Consider the following 27,409-nt stretch of genomic DNA (forward strand, 5'->3'; position numbering starts at 1 on the left):
CTACTTTCAAACAATATTTATTACACTAATTGATTACCAGAATAACTAGTGAAATACATTTTTTTCTAATTAAAGGACACTTCATGCTTTCTAAAAGTACTCACCAAATTATGACAATTTATATGAGATGGTTCTGTAACATTTTTTATTAAACTGCAAGCAATCACAAGTAGAAGAATGAGCTACCAATTTAAATTCAAAAGGTGCATGTCTCTAAATAGAATATATCTTTAAATATGAAGCATTATGTATCTGTTAACATTTTCCTATATATAGAGGGGAGCTATACTGTTCACTGATCATTTAGAAATCAGTTTCCAAATAATGAACTTGTATAACAGATGAAAGATGAAAGCAGACTCAGTACTAGGTATGTTTGCTTTCTTAAGTGATGCAAATAATTGATCAGTACTGTGGAAAACAGATTGCCAGTACAGGCAACCAATGTAGGGTTCTGGTGCTTTAAAATTCTTTTTCTAAGATAGGCGGTACATCAGCAGACAGCCCTTTGTAGCATCAAAAGCATGTTCAGGAGGGACAACAGAGACCCGAGAAGTGGCCAGCAAGTTTTCTCTCTGTGGTGCTTCTAGATGGGGGCAACATGAATTTGGAACTCTTCAGAGAGAAAAGCAATAAGGAAATATTGGCCGGGAAGCATTTAACTTCACTTTTCTATCCTAATTACCCTCCAGATGCACCTTTTCCAGGTTATAAAGGGCTTGCAGGACTCTAGTTGGACCTCTTAGCATAACTGACCTTCAGCAGCTCCAAGATACTTGACTTATTTATCTATCCTTCTTCACAGGTACTTTAAAAATAGCTTATATATGCAATATAGGGATTTTTACAATGTACTGGGCATTTTGAAAAAGGTTTGGAAAACTATGATGATATATGCATATAACTGTATCGTCTACACTGCTTGTCCTTCAAGAACAGATGAAATATAAGAAGGCAAAAGTCCAAGAAGTGATTAAGCAAAAATATGTGCCAAGGACTTAACGTAAGGAACACTAGTTATCTATCTGTAATGGTAAAGATAATATAGTTTGCCCAGCTTCCTATAACTTTCATTTATTGAATTTATGGGTGAAATCCTAATTAATTGTGTTGTAAGACATTTCTGCAGTAGTAATAAAGTTTTATAGCATTGGAAATGATCATGAAATCAAGAAACATAGGTGGTCTTTACACTCCTGATATTCTTGATGTGACAACATGGATGTTCTTTATCTGCGATGATGTCTGCAACAGTGTCTTAAGGTCTCTCTTGGAAGAACACAGTAGTTTCATACCAAAGTAGTTTTATGTTCTGGGTTACACTTAATCATGCAGTAAGGAGATCATCATCCGAGCGTCCAACAGCATCTGGATTTGAAAGAGGATCCAAGTCTGCAAAGGCACTAAACCAGGCTGACATGTCTTGGCTACTAGTCTTCTCCACAGCTGAAATACAGGTAAAAGAAACCGATTTCATTGTTTGACCTAGACCAGGCATCTCCAAAGTCTGTTTCATCTGGCCCTTGTGGCAGTTTATCTATTGGGATCAAATCCTTTAAAAAAATCAACAACTATGGGGTAAAAATTATTGTAGAAAAAGATCGGCCCTCACGCATGTTCACTTCATCAAATCCGGCCCTTTTTGAAGAATGGACACCCCTGACCTAGACAGAGCTTTTAAGAAATATTTTTTACTGCTCAGACATTTTCTTCCTTCATCTTAATTAATGAGTGGCTTGGTGATTTTTACTTTTTTTTACTGTATCCTTTTAAGCCACTTAGAAATAATAGTTGCTAATTTTAAAAACTATTTAATAAACAGACAAGTATTCCTAACAATCAAGGTCAATGGACAGTAAAACAAGTCTGCTTAGTACTGCAAGCATTACATATAATTCAGTTACTTTTCCTTGGGAATTTTATTTATATAATGAAGCTACTGTGGCTGCCATTTAAAGTGGAAGACCAGAATGGGGTTAGAGGGGCTTTCTTTTTCTACTGGACACTGTCCTGTCCCAACGATGGTTTCACCTCATGCTCAGTGTGTGTGTGTGTGTGGCGGGGGGGGGGGGGAATCCGCATTTGTATCTCTCCCTCAAACTTGCCTTTACAGTTTCTGTTTAAAGAGCTGATTTATCACCCAGGGGAATCAGAATACATTACGGTTGTCAGGATTACTCTCCTTTTCAGAAGCTAAGGTGAAGGTAAAGGGACCCCTGACCATTAGGTCCAGTTGTGGCCGACTCTGGGGTTGCGGTGCTCATCTCATTTTATTGGCCGAGGGAGCCGGTGTACAGCTTCTGGGTCATGTGGCCAGCATGACTAAGCCGCTTCTGGCGAACCAGAGCAGCACACGGAAACACCGTTTACCTTCCCGCCAGAGTACCTATTTATCTACTTGCACTTTGACGTGCTTTCGAACTGCTAGGTGGGCAGGAGCAGGGACCGAGCAACGGGAGCTCACCCCGTCGCGGGGATTCGAACCGCCGACCTTCTGATCGGCAAGTCCTAGGCTCTGTGGTTTAACCCACAGTGCCACCCGCGTCCATCTACATTGCACAAAATGAACGTGCACACCCCACAAAAGGATTTGTGTGAAATATATCACTTACACTTTTGTGGCATCTTTGGTGAGGTTTGTGAAGGTCCTAGCTGCTTCTCAGGCTCTGGTTTGGAGAAAGGGTCTAGAAATTCTGACTGTGTGATCCAACCTCCGGGAGGGAAAAACAGGAAGATCGTCTTTATTTGACACAGTACCATTTAACACATGCTGCTCCATTCACGACTAAACCCAGGTAACGATTAATTTCTTAATGCTTACAGCTGTTCAGGTATGCCCACCTCTACACCATCAATAATAACTATGGCAAGAGTTTAGATTTTGGGGTCTAGCAAATATTCTAGGAACAACAGGTGCATGCCTGCCAAGTGTCACGGTAGGGGCGGGAAGCGGGACATGCTAATATTTCGCATGAGATCGCAGCGGCCATTTTGGGTGATGCACTCACACTCTGACAAAGGGGTTCGGTGGGTCATGTGACTCGCCTGGGAGCACATCCCAGAAGATGCATGTCCTGGTTTTTTTACCTGAAAAAGTTGGATGGTATGCAGGTGTCAATTAGGTAGGCAATCTGAGTCAGTAAACTTTTAAAATTTTATATGTACATATCTATCTCCACCTCTCTTCCCCATAACTTTCTCCATCTAATCCCACATCTAAGTGCCTCCCTGGTGTTTCTGTTTGGTTACATTATCATGCTCAGTATGTCCAAGATCATACTTTTAATCTTTTCTCCCAAGCCCTTCTCTGTTCATTGATACTCTTTATCCATTGACATCGCCAGCCTGTTGACGGTCGCATGGCCTTAGTATTTATCATTAGCTTCCCTGTCTTGTTCCTCCCCTCATTCAATCCATTGCTAAATCATGTTTCTCCTCCATTTATGTTACTAAAAAAACTGCCTTTCCTAATACTTACTATGAAGGCCAAAATCGAGGAGCTGTGAAGGCAGAAATCCAGATGAGAGTGCTAGGGATTTTGCCTCTGTTCCAGGTTCCTGAACAAGGAGAGCCACGAAGGGACTATCAGCTGCAGTTTGGCATTCCTGTATAATATTTCCTCTGCTTGAAGAACTGGGGCTTGATAAATTCTCCAGGAAAGAAAAATCTCTCTCAAAATCTTCTTCCAAAGAATCTGTTGGAAATTCTGAAATAAATGTAAAATAAAAAGATGGTGGTAAAGGAATAGCAGCCTATTTCTTCCCCATGAAGCTACTTATGCCTCAGAAAGTTATTTAGCAATGCAGTCATTCTTTGTTCTCAAGCATATCAATATACAATAACATACCACAAATGATCTCTAATTTGCATAGCTCTCCAGTGATTGCACAATGTGATCCTAGAGCTGGACCTGAGAAACTTGCCCCATAAGCAAAGTCTTCCTTCCTAGCCAGTAGCAAAGACTGCACAAGGTCATTTAAAAAATGAAAATCCTGACACTTGGCTGTTTCAGAAAGAAGTGGGAGATAGATACACACACCAGCTTGTACAACTAGTTGACAGTGTTTTGTTAGTTTTGTAAAAGAATTGGGGCACAGAATCAGTTGCTACATGTTGACTGGAGTGAGAAGTGTGGTGGTTGAGATAAACTGAACTTTATTTCTACTTCTTACACAACTTACCACCAAAGGTTGTTATTGCCAAGGCATTGTAGTTAATGAAGTCTTGCAGAGTGATATAGGGATGGAAAGGTCCTGGTACGTAAGAATTCAAAATACTTGATGGCTTGGTTATCATCTACACATTTCCCAAATACAGTGGTACCTCGGGTTAAGTACTTAATTCGTTCCGGAGGTCCGTTCTTAACCTGAAACTGTTCTTAACCTGAGGCACCACTTTAGCTAATGGGGCCTCCTGCTGCCGCGGCACGATTTTTGTCTTCATCCTGAAGCAAAGTTCTTAACCCGAGGTACTATTTCTGGGTTTGTGGAGTCTGTAACCTGAAGCGTATGTAACCTGAAGCGTCTGTAACCCGAGGTACCACTGTTTTAGTGCCATGAAAACAAACCGACAGGTTAATTGAATAGGTTGTAAAGTGAATCGGGGTGGCGCTGTGGGTTAAACCACAGAGCCTAGGACTTGCCGATCAGAAGGTCGGCGGTTCGAATCCCCGAGACGGGGTGAGCTCCCGTTGCTCGATCCCTGCTCCTGCCCACCTAGCAGTTCAAAAGCACATCAAAGTGCAAGTAGATAAATAGGTACTGCTCCGGCGGGAAGGTAAACGGCGTTTCCGTGCGCTGCTCTGGTTCGCCAGAAGCACCTTAGTCATGCTGGCCACATGACATGGAAGCTGTACGCCGGCTCCCTCGGCCAATAAAGCGAGATGAGCGCCGCAACCCCAGAGTCGGCCATGACTGGACCTAATGGTCAGGGGTCCCTTTACCTTTACTAAAGTGACCCCCTTATTTCAAACCCCGAGAGAACTTTCAACAGCAAGATCAGTTCCTCTAGATCAGTTGCTTAAAAGATGAAAGCTATTTAGCACACCTAGGAAGAAAAGTACAGCCTGCAAACGTGCCTCGGCCTGTAGGCAACTTGGGTCTAGTCTGCATGGAGCTAGCTTGTGGCATGCAAGCTTCTCAGGTTCAGCACTGTGCTTGCCAGTCTCAGTCACTGGCAGATGCTGTGGCTGGAAGAGATCTGCTTTTAGGGTATAAGCCTGTCTTTGTGTGTGCTATTTGGCTTGTGGCCTCAACAGCTGAGGATGCAGCAAACGCTATGGAACGGCTTTTGGCAAAGCCTCTTTGCCTCCTGTGCTTCAGGAAGACGAAAACGAACTGGTAGCAAGGAAAGGGAAATGGGTTGGATAATGCCTGGACAATCCTACATTCATGAAAAGGAGAGGGGTGCAGAACCCAAGTAAGGTATAATGACTGTGCCTGAGTTCTCGGCAAAGAAGACTGGGTGTGGTTTGTGAGACAGAGGGAGGATGTTTTGTGAGCCAGCTGCTGTCCAGTGTAAATGAATATTAGAGGTGTTTTTTCCCCCTAATCAAGAATGATCTATCACTCCTCTGCCCCTATTCAGGTACTCTCCTATTCACGACTGCTTTATTTTCAATCCTCCAGAACCGGATGCTGTCCCACGTCAACACGGCTGGTAGCTTCTACTACTTTTGTAAAATATTGTGCTCAAAGGTAGCTATGTCTGCAAGCTTGCAGATACTTAATTGGCTTAGGATTTTATTTATGTTAAGTGATGAATGAATATGTTTAATTCCATAAGGTGAAGATTTAAGGATGTGAATGTTTAAGTTAAATTTCATAAGAATTGGGATTTGGAAAACCGTTAAAAGGACATGCAATGAAATTCAACCAAGGGGAAGCGAGGAAGTCACTTAAAATTAATAAGTGTAATTTTCAATAAGGCTATGATTTATGTTTTTTTTGTCTTGTGTGTGTGTTTGTATGTTTATAATATTGTGAAAACCAATAAAAAATTTTGAAAAAATAATAATTAAGGCAGCTATGGCTGGGCCAAACAAAAAACAGCTCAGTAGTGTTCTAGGCAGCATTCCTACTGCCGCTATAAATTATAGTGTAATAGCAGCAGCTGTAGTGCTTTTCTGCTAAGTTCAGGGCAGCTGGGCCACTAAATCCTAAGTGACAGGGGAGGGGGAAATGGAAAGGATTGCAAGTGGTTACTCAGCAACCATAGAGGCATCTACTAATACTTCCTGTTAACTGAGAAACGACAGGGAATGACTGCTTGGTTGTCTAGCAACCGCATGAAAATTACCCGTATTTCCTAGTCCCTTTTCCAACTCAAACTCAGCGAGCCTGAAGCCAGCTGGTAAGTTGCAAGACAGCTGCTGGTGTGATGGGATCCCTCAGGTCAAGAGAAGCAAGAGAAGTTGGTGGATGTGATAAATGTGGAGTTGATAGTGGAGACCAAAAGGCCACACTAATTCATTAAGAGATAGTAAAAAGAAAGAGAGGCTTAAAACCACAGAAGAGAAGACAGTCCAGTAATTCACTCCTTTAAAGAATACGCAAAAAAAGAAAAGGAAAAGGAATTGAGGCAGAATTGTAGAGAATGCAACTAAAAAGATCGCAAAAGGTATTAATGAATTCAGCAAATTGTTGTTAAAACAATGGGGCATTAGAGAACATGGTGTCTACCTCTGTCCCCCGTTTGTATATACACACCCACCCATCATCATATTTACTATATGAAGCAAGCTGTATAGCCCAGGCACCCAGTATCAAATGAAAAATGCAATCACACTGTCTATTTTCTGTACACAGAGAATGCCATTGTGAAAGGAAAGTGTTAATATATTAATTTTCTATTATTTTAGATAGCTATTATAATGTTTCATACAAACCATCTTGACATTTTACTGCAATCAAGCAGCATATATTTTGTTAAATAAATAAATGAATAAAATGAAGCATTAATTTTTTTTGCCGATTGAGAATTATTACCTTTTTCAGGGATGCATGGATCACCAGATTTGCTCATCTGACAGAGGTTCTCTTTTGTTTCATCTGACCCTGGAATACCAGAAGAAAATACCGTTGGAAATACTTGTATCAAATATAAAAGTATAAATCCCAAGCAGAAATTTCTAAATAATCTATCTGGTTCAACACTGTCCATTATAATACTGCTTATGGTGTTACATCATCTCAGTGAATATGCTACTATAGTGCAACAAATAAAATCGGACACAAAAATACTAGTAAAAGCTTCATATTGTGGGATGTAATTAACTAAGTCATACTTGGAGTAGACCCACTGAAATCAATGGGCCTAAGTTAGTCAAGTCCCTGATTTTAATATGTTTAATGAGCATGACTTAATTGGATATATCTCTTAGTATTTAATAGTTTTGTCCTTGCAACCTTGGGAAACAAATCTTTACATTCACTTTATCGCTCAGAACATGCCACGCTCCATCCTTATATCTACATATTATACCCACCGTATCCCTATCCCGTTTCTCAATTTTATCACATGTAACTTATACTGCACTCCAATGCATGTCTGTCTAGAAGTACCGTATTTTTTGCTCCATAAGACTCACTTTTTCCCTCCTAAAAAGTAAAGGGGAAATGTGTGTGCGTCTTATGGAGCGAATGCAGGCTGCGCAGCTATCCCAGAAGCCAGAACAGCAAGAGGGATTGCTGCTTTCACTGCGCAGCGATCCCTCTTGCTGTTCTGGCTTCTGAGATTCAGAATATTTTTTTTCTTGTTTCCCTCCTCCAAAAACTAGGTGCGTCTTATGGTCAGGTGCGTAATAGAGCGAAAAATACAGTAAATCTATTGAGTTTTATAGTACTTATGTCCAGGTAAGTTGGTATAGGATTGCAGCCTTAGATAAGCCAAAAAGAACATTCTATTTTGTCTAAAGGCATGGGGTTGTATTCAATGTAGCAATAAGCTTTTCCGTTTTTAGCGTTTTCTATTTCATATATGTTTTTGTATTTTTATCTGTAAACTGCCTTGAGTACCAGACTGGGGAAAAGGTGGGATATAAATGTAAATTTAATAATAATATAATAGGAGTGCATTTTGCCAGCTTTGGCTTGTGTGCCGAGTAAGATTGTCTTCCATAAACACAGTTTTAACAATGAGTCCGTAAGTGACTGTGGAGGCCAATTCTGGATCCACACGTCCTTCCACAGTGGGGACATTGGCGGGAGTTGATCATGGTGAGGGTTTGCCAAGCATGCCTTCCTCTTAGCACGTTTCTCCCTTGTGTCCTGAGTTCGAGTGTCTCCAAAGCCCATGACACCTTTGGTACAGGCTGTTCTCCAGTTGGGATGCTCGTAGGCAAGTGTTTCCCAATTGTTGGTGTTTATACTACATATTTTTAGATTTGCCTTGAGACAGTCTTTAAACCTCTTTTAGCTGATGGGTGGTGTAAGTGTACCTTGCTCAAGGAGTGGACAGTAGTTTCTATTCAATGGAAATCGCTTCTCCCTACCAGCACTGCTCTTTGAACCTTCAAAAACCAAAGGCTCAAACAGGGTGAGGCTGTTTCAAAGCCCTTTGTTAAACATCCCTGCTCTCCTCTTCAAACCTCTGATTTTTGGAGGTTTAAGCAGCAGCACAGGGAACTTACAAAGGGCTATTGGTGTCAGGTGACTGACAGGTGTGCAATTTCACTCACCTGCAAACTTTTGCCCATAAGGGCCATTAAGATCTGGCCCACTGGCCAGAAAAGGCTCCCTACCACTGCTATATGTAGCCCTGGACCAGGGTATCTGAGAAGCTGCCTCTCCCCCTACGCACATCCTTATCACTTAGATTTGTGGATGACGATTTGGTGATGGTGCTGCATGATCCTGCTGTAAACCATACTGTGACTCAAGTACAGTGGTACCTCGGGTTAAGTACTTAATTCGTTCCGGAGGTCCGTTCTTAACCTGAAGCACCACTTTAGCTAATGGGGCCTCCTGCTGCTGCCACGCCGCCAGAGCACGATTTCTGTTCTCATCCTGAAGCAAAGTTCTTAACCTGAAGCAATATTTCTGGGTTAGTGGAGTCTGTAACCTGAAGCGGATGTAACCTGAAGTGGATGTAACCCGAGGTACTACTGTACATGCTTTTATCTATGATAGCCTAGTTCTTTTGACTTCTTAGACTAGCTTTTTTTTTTTATTATTGTTGGCTTCATCTTTTTAATTTTGCTATATTATTTGTATCATGCTCTACTTTTGTACACCTCTTGAATATTCTATAAATGAATTTGGAAATAAATAAATATTACGGTAGGTTGACTTATTCTGATTTAGATTATTGGTCCATCAAGCTTACTTAATGTCTGCACTAACTAGCAGTGAGTCTCAGGCTTAAGCCAGGACTCATTCTCAGCCCTTCCTGGAGATGCCCGGAATTAAATCTGGAACCTTTTGCATGCAAGGGGGAGAATAATGGAGTGGCGAATCCAAAATGCTCCCCCCCCCTAATATTCATCATCATCTGGGGGCCCTGAAACACCACAAAGCCTTTGTTACTGGTTCCAGAGATATCTAACCAAATATTTGGCATCTTACCTGAGTCTGACAAAATTTCAGAGGCATCTTCGTCCAGTAAAATCAGCCTTGAGTAAAAATAAATAAAAGTCAGTCATATCAAGCTTTATGGCACTGGAAGCATTTATTTGTGGTAATATTAGTAAAAAATAGGAATGCCTCTTAACAGTGCAAGCCTGTATACATATACTTTCTCTAAAGTAAATCCCAATAAGTTCAAAAGAGCCTATCACCAGGTAAGTTTTCTTAGGATTCCAACTTTTATTTCTGAATTCATATGGTCAAGATCCAAGGAATAATATCTGCACAGAATAGTTACTCTATTTCCCTTAAGCAGTGCTTTTCCCACCCTAGAAAAAGAAGTGCCGGAACTCACCACAAATGCCACCCTTGTTCTATTGTAATGGCAGTGGTGCCTACGAGTTCTGGCTGGAAAATGCCCTGCCCTTAAGTATTATGTTAGTCTTAGATATAATTTATTTTAAAAGCTGAAAACCCACAGCCCGGGTTGTAAAACCAGTGGGTGTTGTTTGTCTCTAAATGGGATATGGGGGGTGAGGAGGGTGTAGGTTGGTAGTGTTATGTACTTAAGTTCTCACCCTGGGCCAGCAGGGGGATACTGTAGATAGTTATTCAAATAAGGGATCGAAAGTGACGTTCAGTGACTGGATAGTTTTAGAAAGTTGTTACAATTATGTGTAATGGAGCTCTATATAAGTAGGCTGACTGAGCCCTTCAGTTCAGTTCTGTTCTGGCCTCTGAATAAACAAGAGCTGTTTGAAGAATCGCTGTGTCATCTGATTTGTTCACCCACAACTTAACAGGTAGCTTCCCATTGCCACAACAAGGTATTCATGCTCTCTGGATTCACCTAGTTGATCACATCTAACAGCCCTTGTAAAAGATACAGCACATACGCTCAACATGTGCACCAAATATTTAGAGCAGGGATCAGCAACCTAAGGCCCATGGCCGGAAACGGCCCGCTGAGGTCTTTTGACCGGCCCACGAACCGAGTTGCCCACTCGCCAGTTTAGCGCAGCGCGGGGACTCACTTCCACAGCACTGGAAATCATATCTGCGCAGACGCAGACCCCGGAAATCGCATCCGCACATGACAAAATTTGCGGGCGCGTGCACAATCCGGCCCAAGCAAGATAAACCTTGCCGACCCCTGATTTAGAGAGTAACAGCAGCTGTGTGTACCTGCTTGATCCAGCACATAGAGAGGATCTCTGTTCCTCCCCACCCCCCATGCACTAGTGTATCCAACTGGCCTGGCAGCACATGAATTCCCATCCTACACAGAGCATCAAGCAGTCCAGGTGCTCATGAGCAGACTCTTCTGTTCATTTCAATTTATTTATTTAGCATATTTATAGCCCATCTTTCGCATCCAGGCACTGACCATGCTCAGAGCTGCTTAAAGGTAAAGGGAACCCTGACCGTTAGGTCCAGTCGTGACCGACTCTGGGGTTGCGGCGCTCATCTCGCTTTACTGGCCGAGGGAGTACAGCTTCCGGGTCGTGTGGCCAGCATGACTAAGCCACTTCTGGCGAACCAGAGCAGCGCACGGAAACTCCGTTTACCTTCCTGCCGGAGTGATACCTATTTATCTACTTGCACTTTGACGTGCTTTCGAACTGCTAGGTGGGCAGGAGCAGGGACCGAGCAACGGGAGCTTAGCTTCTGCAAAATGGTCCTCAGACCATGTCCTGGAGACACTGGCAGGTCCCCACTCGAGATGAATGACACTGAGAACTAGCTAAGGAAATCTTTATTCACTTGCAAGAGCCTGGAGAATGAAGGAAGGGAATGGGTATGCCAGCCTCCTCCAGAGACCCTCAGCAACCAGGATGGTAACAATTATGATGTCAAGAATTACAAGTTGCTCTGACCCCTTTGACTTGGTCTGCCTCTTTCTCCCCACCACCATGTGACCTCCAGCAAATGAAGTAAGCCTTGCTCCCTTCCTTAGCCTTACCTGGCATGCAAAAAGCTGGACCATGTGCTCAGTTTTGGCTATTTAGTTCTCTGAAATGTTAAACCATTAAAACTTACTTATCAAGCATTTCAGGGGTAGTGTCTCCTTCCGCACTCTCCTCCTCTTCTTCAGTAGATTGGTTAACAAGCTTCTGCAATTGCTCATAAAATTGTTATTTAAAATAAAATTGTCTATAGTTTTGACCTCCTCCAACAAGACTTGTATTAAGCTAAGACTGGTTGTGTAAGAGTATTAGCTTTCCTATACATATAATTGTCAGGCCACCATAGTAAAAAACAGAAAACCTTAATGTAATTTGTTTTCAATAAGTACTGTGCATGCTGAAAGCTTGCTGTTGATATTAGAACATTGCTAAGCTAGTAACCCAGCTGATGGGTTATCTTCTAGGGAGAAAGAATAAATACTATGCTTCGTAATTAGATTTATTTTGAATTATGGTGCTGGAGGAGACTCTTGAGAGTCCCATGGACTGCAAGAAGATCAAACCTATCCATTCTGAAGGAAATCAGCCCTGAGTGCTCACTGGAAGGACAGATCGTGAAGCTGAGGCTCCAATACTTTGGCCACCTCATGAGAAGAGAAGACTCCCTGGAAAAGACCCTGATGTTGGGAAAGATGGAGGGCACAAGGAGAACGGGACGACAGAGGATGAGATGGTTGGACGGTGTTCTCGAAGCTACCAGCATGAGTTTGACCAAACTGCAGGAAGCAGTGGAAGACAGGAGAGGAGTGCCTGGCGTGCTCTGGTCCATAGGGTCACGAAGAGTCAGACACGACTAAACAACTAAACAACAACAACCTATTGACTTATATTGGACCCCTTCCTTATCACAATTACACTGGGGCTGGACGATGCCACCAGTATGCCAGTGAAACGTCACTGTATCGATATGTGCTCTGCACCACAGGACAAAGAGGGAGAAGCATGTAAAAACACAGCAAAAACGAGCCGTGCCTCCAACATCCTTGACAACAGCATCACTGCCCCCCAGTCACACGACATGAGAGAGGCACTGCTCTTATGCTGGCCACAAATGGAGCAGTAAATCCACACTGGCTAATCTGAGGGTATGGCAGGGCGATGCGATGCCACCTCAATGTGCACAACACACAAGCACGCAATACCACAACACCCACCGTCACACGAGTCAAGGATACAGATCTCTAGATGCCCCAGGCACCCCTGCAGGCTAGCACCCCAGCCCCAGGACCTAATTGGAATCCTCCTGAGAAGACATGGGACCATGCCACAACCATCCATCTGCTAAGCTGGTGCTGCCCTATCACACAACCCTGTTCATATTCCCACCTGTTGTGTACCACCACCCTTGTGCACCTGTCTTGACAGCGGCTTTTATGTACACTACTGGCTTCTATAAAATAATAATAATAATAATAATAATAATAATAATAATAATAATAATAATAAATTTATACCCTGCCCATCTGGCTGGGTCCCCCCAGCCACTCTGGGAGGCTTCCAACAAAATGCTAAAATACAATAACCTATTAAACATTAAAAGCTTCCCTAAACAGGGCTGCCTTTAGATGTCTTCTAAAAGTTTGGTAGTTATTTTTCTCTTTGACATCTGGTGGGAGGGCGTTCCACAGGGCGGGTGCCACTACCGAGAAGACCCTCTGCCTGGTTCCCTGTAACTTGGCTTCTCTCAGCGAGGGAACCGCCAGAAAGCCCTCGGCGCTGGACCTCAGTGTCCGGGCAGAACGGTGGAGGTGGAGACGCTCCTTCGGGTATACTGGGCCGAGTGCTAAGGTATACCAGGTGCTAAGGCCCCACAGCTGGTGTAAAATAAAGGGCTGTAGCCTTTGTTGTTGTTGTTGTTTAGTCGTTTAGTCGTGTCCGACTCTTCGTGACCCCATGGACCAGAGCACGCCAGGCACCTCTGTCCTCCACTACTTCCCGCAGTTTGGTCAGACTCATGCTGGTAACCTCGAAAACACTATCCAACCATCTCGTCCTCTGTCGCCCCCTTCTCCTTGTGCCCTCCATCTTTCCCAGCATCAGTGTCTTCTCCAGGGAGTCTTCTCTTCTCATGAGGTGGCCAAAGTACTGGAGCCTCAGCTTCACAATCTGTCCTTCCAGTGAGCACTCAGGGCTGATTTCCTTAAGAATGGATACGTTTGATCTTCTTGCAGTCCATGGGACTCTCAAGAGTCTTCTCCAGCACCATAATTCAAAAGCATCAATTCTTCGGCGATCAGCCTTCTTTATGGTCCAGCTCTCACTTCCATACATCACTACTGGGAAAACCATGGCTTTAACTATACGGACCTTTGTTGGCAAGGTGACGTCTCTACTTCTCAAGATGCTGTCTAGGCCTGTCATTGCCCTTCTCCCAAGAAGGAGGCGTCTTTTAATTTCGTGGCTGCTGTCACCATCTGCAGTGATCATGGAGCCCAAGAAAGTAAAATCTCTCACTGCCTCCATTTCTTCCCCTTCTATTTGCCAGGAGGTGATGGGACCAGTGGCCATGATCTTCGTTTTTTTGATGTTGAGCTTCAGACCATATTTTGCGCTCTCCTCTTTCACCCTCATTAAAAGGTTCTTTAATTCCTCCTCACTTTCTGCCATCAAGGTTGTGTCATCTGCATATCTGAGGTTGTTGATATTTCTTCCGGCAATCTTAATTCCAGCTTGGGATTCATCCAGCCCAGCCTTTCGCATGATGTATTCTGCATATAAATTAAATAAGCAGGGAGACAAAATACAGCCTTGTCGTACTCCTTTCCCAATTTTGAACCAATCAGTTGTTCCATATCCAGTTCTAACTGTAGCTTCTTGTCCCACATAGAGATTTCTCAGGAGACAGATGAGGTGATCAGGCACTCCCATTTCTTTAAGAACTTGCCATAGTTTGCTGTGGTCGACACAGTCAAAGGCTTTTGCATAGTCAATGAAGCAGAAGTAGATGTCTTTCTGGAACTCTCTAACTTTCTCCATAATCCAGCGCATGTTTGCAATTTGGTCTCTGGTTCCTCTGCCTCTTCGAAATCCAGCTTGCACTTCTGGGAGTTCTCGGTCCACATACTGCTCGATCCTTCCTTGTAGAATTTTAAGCATAACCTTGCTAGCGTGTGAAATGAGTGCAATTGTGCGGTAGTTGGAGCATTCTTTGGCACTGCCCTTCTTTGGGATTGGGATTGTAGCCTTAAGCACACATTATTTCACATTATTACTATGGTCACAGTTAAGGCTTCATTTTTCCCTTTCCTTTCAAGATAGTCACGCTCTTAAAAGGCTTTTCGGGACACTTCTTGCCATGGAGGTGCTATTGTTCCAGCAGGGACTTAATCAGTACAAATATCTCTCTCCAAACTGGAATAGCCCTTCCTAAATCTAACAACTAAAAGGACATTAAAATAATAGAGGAGAATATCATGGCAGTCATGATGTCCCCATGCAAGACAAACCACTACTTTCTCCCAAGTAAGCGCAATCCTATTTCATATGTAATTTTTTTTGAAATTACACCTAAGGCTCAAACCACGTATTTCAGATAAAGAAAAGTCATAACTTGTGGATGGGGAAATTAAGTACATGTCATTACATGGGGAAATTAAGTACATGTCATTACATGTCTTAGGTTTTTTCACACCTCTGCCCCGCAAGCAGCATGAGACAGGGAGATATTATTATGGTGCTATCACATCACACGTTTTTTCAACTACACTTTGCTAGGAAGACACAGCTTGGCAGTGCCCTTCCGTCTTTCCAAAATGAGTAATTTGGGCCTAAGATGTTTTAAGTATACGCTTGAAAATACACTTGGAGCGCAGAATATGCTGTGCTAACTGACCTAAATACTAAACAGTATATTTTGAAATACAGTAGAACCTCAGTTTTCGAGCATCTCAAAGCCAAATGTTTTGGAAGCCAAACGGCGAAAACCCGGAAGTAATTGCTTCCATTTTCGAACGTGCCTCGGAAGTCGAACGGCTTCCGTGGAGAGTTTTTCAATTTTCTCAGTGGAAATTGCCGACAGACCTTTGTGCATCTGTTGTCGAATGTTTCGGAAGTTGAATGATCTACCGAAACATATTACGTTCGACAACCGAGGTTCCGCTATAAAACGGATACAGGCAAGGAAACACAATCCCAAACTAGCTAGCAAAATGCAGTACGCTTACTTTCTAGATCTGGCGTGGTTTTTTTAATTGACCAACTAAGTGAAAAATATCTTTACCTCACATGCATTCTGATGATACGAGTGGAGATGTGCAAAGCCTTCATTAATTTCATTCATCTTTTGAACAGTTTTTTCACAGAAATGCAAAAAGGTCATCTAAAGAAAGCAAAGTAAGATACATTTACAGAATACGTATGTACATGTGTGTGATATTATCTTTTTAAAAAATCATTTTGCGCACAAAATTGAAATAGCAAAGGATATACAGTAAATAATGAATAGATGTCATTCTTTTTCTATATGATTGCATTGAAATGGACAGGCTACACTTAAAATATCATCAGGAAACACTTGCCATCCAGAGCTGTTATTTAGGGACACATTTTAGTCAATTATGGCTGCGCAGCTAGCTTGGAAAAAAGGTGAAATAGCACAGAGAGCAAGGGTGGAGTTGTCTTTTTCTGGAGGAAAAAACAAACGGACATATTTTTCCTTAGTGTTCTACAGGAGCTTTAAAAAAACTGATCTAATTCTAAGGTGAACAGGGAAAGCTTGCCTATAACTACTCAAGGGCCCCATCTGCACTGTACATGTAGGACACTATCCTACCACTTTAAACATTCATGGCTTCCCTCAAAGAACCCTGGGAACTGTAGTTATGTTAAGGCTGCGGAGAGTGGTGAGGAGATTCCTATTCCCCTCATATAGCTGCTATCCTCTGACTTGCTTCGAAAGAGGGATTAACTGTTAAACCAATCTCAGCACCCTGAACATCACTACAGCTCCCAGAAATCGGTCACAGCTTCCCCCAAAGAATAAAGTGGCATGATGTTGCTTTTAAATGTGTAAGGTAAAGGTAAAGGACCCCTGGACAGTTAAGTCCAGTCAAAGGCTGGTTTGAGGTTGCAGCGCTCATCTCACTTTCAGGCCGAGGGAGCCAGCGTTTGTCAACAGACAGATTTCCAGCATGACTAAACCGCTTCTGGCGCAACCGTACACCATGACAGAAACCAGAGCACACAGAAACGCTGTTTACCTTCCTACCACAGCGGTACCTATTTATCTACTTGCACTGGCATGCTTTTGAACTGCTAGGTTGTCAGGAGCTGGGACAGAGCAACAGGAGCTCACCCCCTTGGGGGGATTTGAACCACCGACCTTCTGATCAGCAAGCCCAAGAGGCTCGGTGGTCTAGACCACAGCGCCGCCCGCATCCCATCCACAGATGGGACCTAGGTCATGTGGAAGTACCCTAATATATCGTTTATACTTCCATGAGTCAGCTGTCTTAAGCATCCTACGCCTACTAGATCATTATGAACACAGGAAGGGCCTACATTAAGCTAAACATGTTCAGCTTCAAAGTTCATTCATGAATGGCACAGAAATTCTCACGCTGTCTAAAACGGGAGCTGATACCTGGTAGACAGCAAGACAGTGCGACAGCATATTACAGCGGCTGGCTCCAAGAAGATCCACCTTCTGACAAACATCCATCTTCAGCTTATCAAACTGTGCTTTGGTATTTCTTACCTCCATCTGCACCTAGAACAATAAAAGAGGAAACTGAAATGACGTTTGAAAGCAAACAAATAAGCACAACGCTCGTTTAGGTGCATGCTCTAAAATCCACTATTTATACTTAGCAGCCTAATCATATGAGCTTCTGCACAAGCAAAGCAGCCTATAAGATCAGGCTTGGCACATACTGTATGGGGGAACAGTTAACCTTGTATTAAAGGTAAAGGGACCCCTGACCATTAGGTCCAGTCGTGACCGACTCTGGGGTTGCGGCGCTCATCTCGCTTTATTGGCCGAGGGAGCCGGCGTACAGCTTCCGGGTCATGTGGCCAGCATGACTAAGCCGCTTCTGGCAAACCAGAGCAGCACACGGAAACGCTGTTTACCTTCCCGCCAGAGCGGTACTTATTTATCTACTTGCACTTTGACGTGCTTTCGAACTGCAAGGTTGGCAGGAGTAGGGACCGAGCAACTGGAGCTCACCCCGTTGCGGGGATTCGAACCGCCAACCTTCTGATTGGCAAGTCCTAGGCTCTGTGGTTTAACCCACAGCGCCACCCGCGCCCCTTAAAAACCTTGTATTAGTGCTATGTATTAAAAACCTTGTATTAGTGCTAAGACAATTCCCATTAGCTTCTTTGTATGTTGTATACTGATCTGTGTATACTTTACGTATTGCTCTCTCGTTGAAGCACTGACTGGACATCTCCTTGCCAATTCAAACAAACATAAGCAAAAGAATAAATTACTTCTGCAGTGATTATTTAGGAGGATGTGTCTTCCTATTCCTCCAATATTTACACAAACCCCAGGAGTTATTACTCTTAATTAAGGACAAGTCTTTGTTTCTTTCTCTTTAACTCCTTTCTTCAAATCTCCAAAAATGCATTTTATCCTGCAGAACCAGGGGGATTTAAAGTACAAATAAATATGGGATTCCCACTTCTTGGTGTGATGGAGCGTGGAAAGATTTCAGAAGAAATGCATGTGCTTGAAACTCATCACCAATCCTTCCCCAGATGCAATCCCTGGAAGAAACAGGGCCTACAACAGTCTACCCCAACCTTTTGGATCACAGTTCCCATTAGCAGAGGCACCGGCTTGCAAGGATGATGGGGGAGGGGCAATTGTTATGTACTGAAGTTCTCACCCTGGACCAGCAGGGGGATACTGTAGATAGTTATGCAAATAAGGGATCGAAAGTGACGTTCAGTGATTGGATAGTTTTAGAAAATTGTTACAGTAACGTTGTACTGGAGCTCTATATAAGCAGGCTGACTGAACCCTTCAGTTCAGTTCAGTTCTGGCCTGTGAATAAACAAGAGCTGTTTGAAAAATCGCTGTGTCGTCTGATATGTTCACCCACAACTTAACAGCAATGTTGCACACATGACATCAGGATGCATGGCCAATGGTCAGGGATAATGGGAGTTGTAGTCCAACTCCCTAGGAGATCTTAGCTTTGGGAATATCTACTTTTCTGAATGTTTCCATTTGTTTGCAAGTGTCTGGGTCCAGTTCTTGCGAAGCATCCTTCATCCACAGCAAAGCCCCTCTATACTCTGTGCGCGCCTGCTCCATTCGATTGATTGTAAGCAAAGTATCTGACACGGCCCTCCGACTAAAGGTTGCAAGTTCTTGTCCGAGGCGAGACAAAGCCGTGCAAAGAGCTAGCCTGAAGTGAGGGGGAAAATGAATTGGATTAGTTATCACATCAAAACACCAGTGGTACATGGCAGAGGATATAGAGGACAATGAGCAGTTCCAATCATCAATATTTGTATTGGAGAAAGGCTTAATTCATGTTACTATTTTAACGTCCTTGTTAAAAAGCAAATAAAGTTGAGGGTGTTGCATTCAATGATGTATGTACAACAACCATGAGTGATACTAAAACCCTACTTCTAAGTAAAATAATACTAGTTCTGTTGTAAATAGTTGTGTCTGCCCTTACCTTATAACAAAGAAATGTGTTTTTATACTGAAAAAATATTTTTCTAAAACTGCAGCCTGATTTCAATGGGAGGCTCATGTGAAGTTGAGCTTGCACAGCAATAAAGAGCACCAGACTATTAATATCTTAAATGCTATCCAACTGAGATGTACATCACATTTACTTCGAAAATACCATTAAAAAATTGGAATTTTATCCATTAATCCTAAACACTATTTCGTGGATATCTTCATAGTGAGTCAAGTCACGTAATTTTGCAGCAAAGTTTATTTTTGCAAATAATAAACTGAGCATATATGAATGCAATTTGAATTCTGCATGGGCACTTTTAGTCAAAATGGTCTTTGCAGAAGCTTCTTATGCAGACATTTTCAAAAACTGGTCTTACCTATCATGCCCAGTCAGATACAGCCGATATCATACCCTCCCTTCTAGTGAATTTCTATCTTGCCTGCAGATTCCAGAGAAGGCTTCACACATACAGTGATACACGCAAAGGCCCTCTCACTACAGACATTTGTGCTATATTTGCAGATATCAAGGGAAGAATGTGCAACATCAGGCATGAGGCTAGTCGGTGCAATGTGCTCCTTGTTCTCATGTAGTTCAACATGGGAGCAAAGAACACCTAAACAGAGCTAGCAGAGAGAAATTAGCACTTGTGGATTCATTGGTTTCTGAAGAAGTGTTCTTAATCTTGTCTCAATTCAAGTTACTTGCACTCTGGAACATCAAAAAAGGATCTGACACTCATTCAGCGTATTAAGTAAAAGGTAAAGGTAAAGGAGAGGGACGCGGGTGGCGCTGTGGGTTAAACCACAGAGCCTAGGATTTGCTGATCAGAAGGCCGGCGGTTCAAATCCCTGTGACGGGGTGAGCTGTACGCCGGCTCCCTCGGCCAATAAAGCCAGATGAGCGCGCAACCCCAGAGTCGGTCACGACTGGACCTAATGGTCAGGGGTCCCTTTACTTAAAGGTAAAGGACTCCTGGATAGTTAAGTCTAGCCAAAGGTGACTATGGGGTGAGACACTCATCTCACTTTCAGGCCGAGGGAGCCAGCGTTAGTCCACAGACAGCTTTCCGGATCAGGTGGCCAGCATGACTAAACCACTTCTGGCACAACGGAACACTGTGACGGAAATCAGAGCGCATGGAAATGCAGTTTACCTTCCCGCCGCAGCGGTACCTATTTATCTACTTGCACTGGTGTGCTTTCGAACTGCTAGGTTGGCAGGAGCTGGGATGGAGCAACGGGAGCTCACCCCGTCGCAGGGATTCAAACCACCAACCTTCAGATCAGCAAGCCCAAGAGGCTCGGTGGTTTAGACCACAGCACCACCCGCGTTCCTTAGTCAATGTATTATTTTTATACAACACACAGACCTTTGTTGGGAAGAAGAACAGAGGGCCTGGCCAGTTGCATCAGTCATCTTGTCAATTTGAGCTTCACCCTGATCTGCTTGCAACTTTAAAAAAAGCCCTAGTTCGTTTTCCTGCTCAGATAGATCTACAAAAGGGAGATACATAATAAATCAGTTCACACATATTCACACAAATTAAAAGCAAGGTCAGGAAAGGAGAAGCATTCTTCTTAGTGACGTTGTTAGATCATAAACAATGTGAGGATCTCTCTATTGCAGGAAATACATGCTCATCCCACCCACCACTGTACCCAATGTGTTTTGACTATGCGATTTTGGCTTTAGGCATAGGCTTGCTGTAGTTTTTCATAGCTGCACTGTTCTGACAACAAGAATATAATAAATTAACTACTGAAAGTAGAGATGGGAGAGCAGCCCTGTGGTTACATCGAAAAGGAACTGGGTCCTTTGACATTCCATTCCATGAGGGGATGTTTCAAGCATTCAAAAGTACATTCAAAGGGCCTGATTCACTCTGCTGCCTGCCACTGTCTTCACAGCTGTTTCATATCAATCTCACAACCTGAAAGTGCAGGAATTATTGACTAACTTATGGTACACCTCTTGTTGTAAAGTGCTATGAATAATATATGGCAAAAACTGAAAGCCTGAAAACATTCATCTCACTCAGTATAGAATATATATCTTATTTCACTGTAACATGGATTAAGGAATCTGGCATCAAGAAAAAGCATTATTATAAAGCAACAAACAGGTAGATTTTTGTTCATTTTACCATTAAGTCTCTGCTGGTATTTTTCAATTGTCTTCAGAAGATCTGTACAGGTCACCTGAATGCTCTGAAAAACCTTAAAAATAAAAGGTGTGTCAGCAAATTAATTTGGCCAGAAAAACAAATGTGAACATTGAAATAACCGTTGATTTAACTAGCAAACCTCCCAAATACAAGCTGAATCAATAACCATTTGATAAATTCAGCTAACTTTTACTCAGCGTAAACCTACTGGAAGTAATGGCCCTGATTTAATTGTATGGTTCTACTCTGAGTAAAAGTTGTATGCCACCCATGGTATTATTAAAGAACTGTACTTATAAATGAATCTCTCTCCGATATATGTATGTATATAATTACCTCTATTTTGGCATCTAATTCTGCGTCAGATGCTACCACATGTTCATCTTCTTTCTTTCCTGTAACCTTTATTAAAACTTGTTTTGTTTTCCAGTATTTTTTCTGCATCCTGCTGACTACTGACTGGTCTTCCAGGTTGCCTTGCTTGAAGGTGTCCATGGAGTGACTAAACCCAAAAGTAAATAGATGTCCATAAGTTCAATAAAGAAGTATCTAAAGAAGATAAAATTGGGGATACGCTGTACCACTTCAGTGCATTTCTCAAGCTTAAAATATAGGAAGTGTAAACTTTCTTTCTTGGACTGGTTGAAAGGAAATACTGTACACAGTTTGCAAGCTACAGTCTAAGTTTGCACTGGGATGCGATGCTTAGCAACTTGATATTTATGCTTGGTTTAACTAGATCAGTTTTCCATATCAGATTAAATGCCATTGTTTACTACAGTACTCCCTGAAATTTAAATTATTGAAGAGCTATTTCAGATTGAGATCCCTATAAATTTTTAAGACTGTTTTTTTCTTTTCAGAAAAGTGACAGCAACAGTCCTTTTCAGAATCAGAAGAATCTTTATTTGCATCAGCCACTAGCCATAGCAATAAAATAAAATACTATGTACTGAAGATAGAGCTAAAAACGTAACTATACAAAATACATTTTAGAGGTTTACATCAATAATCAAATAATAGATCTTATTCTAATTGCCCCTGCTAAAAACCTTACAGTTTTGCTGTAACCTGATCATCTTGATCTGCTAAAAGGAAGGCCACAGTAGCAATGGTTGAGCGACCCAACATGGAGACTAATAGAGGGGTAATAACCTCACTCCTCAAATCCTTATAAAGAGTGCAAGCCAGAGGCACATGAGCCACTGACTCAATACTGCCATCTCCACAGGGACACAACCGTTTTTCCCAGAGAAATTTTTTGAAATCAACCCTCAAATACAGCCGAAGGCAGTATATTCAATCTCGCGAAAGTGAAAGCGCGTCTGTATTTTGGAATTGTCAAATTTTGCAAACAGGATGCCGGAGTGTCAAAATGACTAGGTGGAAAATAATCATACCATGGACAAAAATTCCTTATCATGGCCAATTTATTCTGTCGCTCGATATCGTATAGGCGCTGTCTAATTAAATTATTTAAATTATTAAATATTATTTAATTAAATTATTTGCTTGACTGAAACCCAGTGTTAATAACTGTTGCGGTGATAAACCAGAAAAGTAAAGCTTTTTGGTTGACAGTTTTAGTCCAAACGCTCTCAGGACAATCTTGCGATACTAAGGATAGTAGACCGGTGCAGTTTAAATAGCAACAGTCTCTCTTCCTATGTTCCGTCATCTCAAATGACGCATGCCCAGTTGTAGAGAATTGAAAGCCTATGTCAGGGGTAGGCAACCTAAGGCCCATGGGCCACAAGTGGCCCACAGGGGTCATTTAACCGGACCATGAGCCACCCCCTAACTGAGCTGCCCGCCCAGCGAGTCCCCACACGCTGCGCTGAACCGGCACAGCGCGGGGACTTGCTTCCGCGCCACCGGAAATCGCATCTGCGCAGATGCAGGCACTGGAAATCGCAGGCACAATCCGGCCCACGAAGGGATCTCTGCTGGAGTGAACCAGCCCAGGCGAGGTAAGCCTTGCTGACCCCTGTAGTCCAAACCTCTGCCATTGGGAGAAGACCAGCAGGGCTTCCTATTTGCCAAGAGGCTGTTGAAGCGGTGGTATTGGTGGGGCGGGGTGGGGGAGAGGCTGCCAAAAAGGGGGCGGATCTGGTCTCCAAAGGATCGTGCCCCAATGGTTGCTACCACCACAGTGACCGCTTTCACAAGTAGCTTAAGGCCATTCACGGATACCTTCAGGCCCTAGACATTTCCTTTTAAGCTTCAGCAAGTGGGACGCGGGTGGCGCTGTGGGTTAAACCACAGAGCCTAGGACTTGCCGATCAGAAGGTTGGCGGTTCGAATCCCCGCGACGGGGTGAGCTCCCGTTGCTTCGTCCCTGCTCCTGCCAACCTAGCAGTTCGAAAGCACGTCGAAGTGCAAGTAGATAAATAGGTACTGCTCCGGCGGGAAGGCAAGCGGCGTTTCCATGTGCTGCTCTGGTTCGCCAGAAGCGGCTTAGTCATGCTGGCCACATGACCCAGAAGCTGTACACTGGCTCCCTCGGCCAATAAAACGAGATGAGCGCCGCAACCCCAGAGTCGGTCACGACTAGACCTAATGGTCAGGGGTCCCTTTACCTTTAAGTCACCTGAAGACTGCCCTTGGTCAGCTTTCAGGGCTTGAAAGGAGACTTACTTACATCCTTCAACACAAGGTTAAAAAGTCTATATGCAAGCAGCTGTGCGAGGCTGGTAAAACTTTGTATTTAAGAACTCTCCTGGTTGCTATAGGCAACTAGGAGTTCTATATAGGCAAGTGAGGAGCCTGGATGAGGAGCGAAGGATCACTTGCCCCTTCCTCCTTGGCCAGCAAGGTGATGCAGGAGACTTGTGGTGGACGGGTGCATATGATAAATGACAACTTTTAAAATGGCCTGCTAAAGGAGCCATTAGTAGCCTGGTTTTTCCCCCATGCTGGCTGCAGAGAAGGGCTTCCAATCTCCAGGACCAGTATGGAAACACCAACTTTAGGTTTTCGCTCTTTCTGTAATTGTTCATTGTGCACACTGATGTTTTTGTTTCAGCTGTGATTTTTATCACAGCTGAAACAAAAAACACCAGTGTGCACCATGAACAGAGTGTGCACCAGAGAGTGATATTTATTGAGGATCTAACAAATTAGAAAATAAAAACTTGAGTTTTTCCATGGAGCTCTATGAAAGGAATCAAAGTACTGTTGGAACGTTGAGGGCTGTGGTTGCAGGAAACCAAGGTGGCAACTTCAGTTCCCAAAACTGATCTCAAAAAGTGGTTGTTTGCTTTTAAACTAACCCACAAAAGAGTATACCATAATAAACGTGTTAGGTCTGAAGTTGACACCAGACTCTTGCTACCAGAGCCTAACATGTCTATTTGTTTGTTTGTTTGTTTGTTTGTTTGTTTGTTTGTTTGTTTGTCTATTAAATTTCCCTTCCCACCCTTCCTCCCAAAGCAATTCAGGGTGGCTACTCTTCTGAAAAGCATCAATTTATAGTGATGCACATGCTAGAAAGCTCTTTATATCCCTGTGCTGAGGCAACGCGGGATTTAGGGAGCTGTGGGCAGTTTCCCGCCACAGGGCACTGAGCTGAAAAGACGCAAAATAATAATGATAATAATAATAAAACCTATACAGCATTGATAGGGGTAGCGTCTGAGAAAATCCATAAAAAGCCACTGAACCAAAAGGAATTATTGTGAAAATAAGAAATACTTAGGGGCGGAGGGGCGCTAAAATTTGTCCTCTCTCAGGTTGCCACATAACCAAAATTCGCCCCTGGATGAGCCTGAGGCAACTTCTCACATCGGAGAAAGAGCTGCAATTTTCATTTATAACCTGAAATGCTGTTTCGGTGACCACGAGCACTTTTCTACGCATCTTTCCATGTCTGCCTCATCGCATTTCTTTGATTGGTTTGAGGGAGGCACTTGAGTCAAGGGCAGCAATAAGCAGGTGCCACAGGCGGTGTGCCACAGGTGGTGTGCCACAGGTGTGCTACAGGCAGTGTGCTGCAGGTGTGCCACCGGTGGTGTGCCACAGGCGGTGTGCTGCAAAAGTGCCACAGGCAGTGGCGGAGCTTCATGCTCCAGCACTGGGGACGGAGAGCAGGCGGGGGTGGGGCTGGTGCGCATCCCAAGGGCGGGGTGCGCTGTCAGCAGGGGCGTGGTACACATCCTGGGGGCAGGGCATGCTGCCTGCGGGGGCAGGGCGCCCAGCACGGGTGGGGGGACAGCCGCGATGGCATCCTGGGGATCACGCTGCCAGGGTTGGTGCGCTCCCACCGAACTCTTCCTTCGCCAGTGGCCACAGGTGTGCCACAGGTGGTGTGCCGCAGGTGTGCCACTGGCAGTGTGCTGCAGGTGTGCCACAGATGTGCTACTGTCAGTGTACCACAGGTGTGCCGCAGGTAGTGTGCCACAGGTGTGCTACAGGCAGTGTGCTGCAGGTGTGCCACAGGCAGTGTGCCGCAAGTGTGCTGCAGGCGGTGTGCCACAGGTGTGCCACAGGCAGTGTGCCGCAAGTGTGCTGCAGGCGGTGTGCCGCAGCCGTGCCGCAGGCGGTGTGCCACAGGTGTGCTACAGGCAGTGTGCTGCAGCTGTGTCACAGGCGGTGTGCTGCAAGTGTGCCGCAGGCAGTGTGCCACAGGTGTGCTACAGGCAGTGTGCTACAGGTGTGCTGCAGGCGGTGTGCCGCAAGTGTGCCGCAGGCGGTGTGCCACAGGTGTGCCACAGGTAGGTGTGTCACAGGTGTGCTACAGGCAATGTGCTGCAGGTGTGCCACAGGCGGTGTGCCGCAGGTGTGCCACAGTTAGGTGTGCCAGCGCAAAACCCTCCCTCCGCCCCTCCCATGGCCGCCCTCCCCCACCCCGACGAACTGGGGCGGTGGGAATTATGGGTGTTGGGATGGTGCAGACAACGGGTACTGTATATTTATTTCTCAGTGGGCCCGTTGCACCCCACATGTTAAGGTCTCTGACAGGAAAATAACGTTGACGACAGCAGTTAGTTCAAAAGTGGGGGGCGGGGCAAGTGGGGAGGCGGGCTCACTGCTTCGGGGAGCCTCCCCCACGAAGAAGCCAACGGTCGGGGGGCGTGGCCAACCGCCGCAGCAAAGGCCTGAGGGGGGGAGGGGATTTAACGGCGACGTGAGGCGCTCCTTTCCCTCACATACTCTTTCCCGCCAAAATGCTTACCGTTAAACGCATTGCTGGGCGCGGCTTCTCCCATGAGCATTTGGCTGGACACTGTTGGGAAGGAATACTGTCATTATTTGCGCATTGCTGTGCATTGCCTTGTTTCCTTAAAAGATCGCCCACATTTCTATACTTGCAGGGAAAAACGAAGAGCTGCTTCTGCAGATCACGTCAAATTATCCCAATGGTTTAGCCCCCCCGTTTTAATTGGTCAGTTCAAATCACAGCATATGAAATATAATAAACGAACTTGGAAGTCTCTCTTTTTCTCTTGAAGCCAAATATTTCTGGTATCTGCTAAAGTTCAACACTCCCGATTTTGAAAAAGTTCTCTGCAGTTTTTCTCAGTCTCGATGTTTCTATAAGGATGGATGATAAATGCATTTATGAAAATGAGAAATTAAGTCTAAATTGGGGGAGGGAGGTGGTGAAATGACTGGAAGATAAAATGTGCCCCAAAAGTGATGCCATTAATTGGACATCTTGCATGGGTTTAGCACAGTTTATTTCCCCCTGTCTCCCTCCTACCCTCCACCAGGAAAGGATATTCAAATAGGGCTGTAGCTATATTTTATAAAATTTTATTTCATAATAATTATATTTTATTTATTTTATTTTCATAAAATTAATTATACCCATCATAAGTTTGGCCCAAGGACAACTTCTCTCTGTTGGGAAAGATGGCAAAAAGCAATTAAAATAAACCTGATAGGAAATACTATTGAATTCATATACAGTACTCTGGTCTCCCAAGCAAAATTTGGACAAGTTATAAGCATTTATGACGACTTTCAAAGGTGCAGAGTGCAGACCATCAATTTCAATCTAAAGCCAAATGTGTGTGTGTGTGCGCGCACGCGTGTGTGCATGCATGCATGTGTGTGTCAGTG

General features: G+C 43.8%; 1 protein-coding gene across 5 annotated transcripts; it reads right to left on the reverse strand.

Moving 5' to 3' along the window:
• Positions 1-412: 412 nt before the first annotated feature.
• On the reverse strand, positions 413-27,041 carry ICA1L (islet cell autoantigen 1 like). Of its 5 annotated transcripts, XM_028701734.2 has the most exons (13): positions 25,163-26,377; positions 21,683-21,848; positions 21,326-21,398; positions 20,552-20,675; positions 18,690-18,888; positions 17,112-17,237; positions 15,750-15,848; positions 11,604-11,686; positions 9,564-9,610; positions 6,987-7,055; positions 3,479-3,706; positions 2,613-2,711; positions 413-1,446 (listed from the first exon to the last, which is right to left on the reverse strand). In XM_028701734.2, exons 1-13 carry the CDS (start codon positions 25,498-25,500, stop codon positions 1,328-1,330), a joined length of 1,770 nt encoding a protein of 589 aa, XP_028557567.2. In that variant the 5' UTR covers positions 25,501-26,377; the 3' UTR covers positions 413-1,327. The 5 variants fall into 5 exon arrangements, with proteins under 5 accessions (XP_028557567.2, XP_028557589.2, XP_028557576.2 ...); XM_028701756.2 differs by lacking the exons at positions 413-1,446; positions 2,613-2,711; positions 3,479-3,706; ... (1 more) ...; positions 9,564-9,610; positions 25,163-26,377 and adding exons at positions 26,520-26,570; positions 26,770-27,041 and having other exon boundaries at positions 11,535-11,686; XM_028701727.2 differs by lacking the exons at positions 413-1,446; positions 2,613-2,711; positions 3,479-3,706; ... (1 more) ...; positions 9,564-9,610; positions 25,163-26,377 and adding exons at positions 26,520-26,570; positions 26,770-27,040 and having other exon boundaries at positions 11,536-11,686; positions 21,683-21,895.
• Positions 27,042-27,409: the final 368 nt, after the last annotated feature.

The sequence above is a fragment of the Podarcis muralis genome, chromosome 1, assembly GCF_964188315.1.
Source record: "Podarcis muralis chromosome 1, rPodMur119.hap1.1, whole genome shotgun sequence".
In the NCBI taxonomy this organism is placed as follows: Eukaryota; Metazoa; Chordata; class Lepidosauria; order Squamata; family Lacertidae; genus Podarcis; species Podarcis muralis.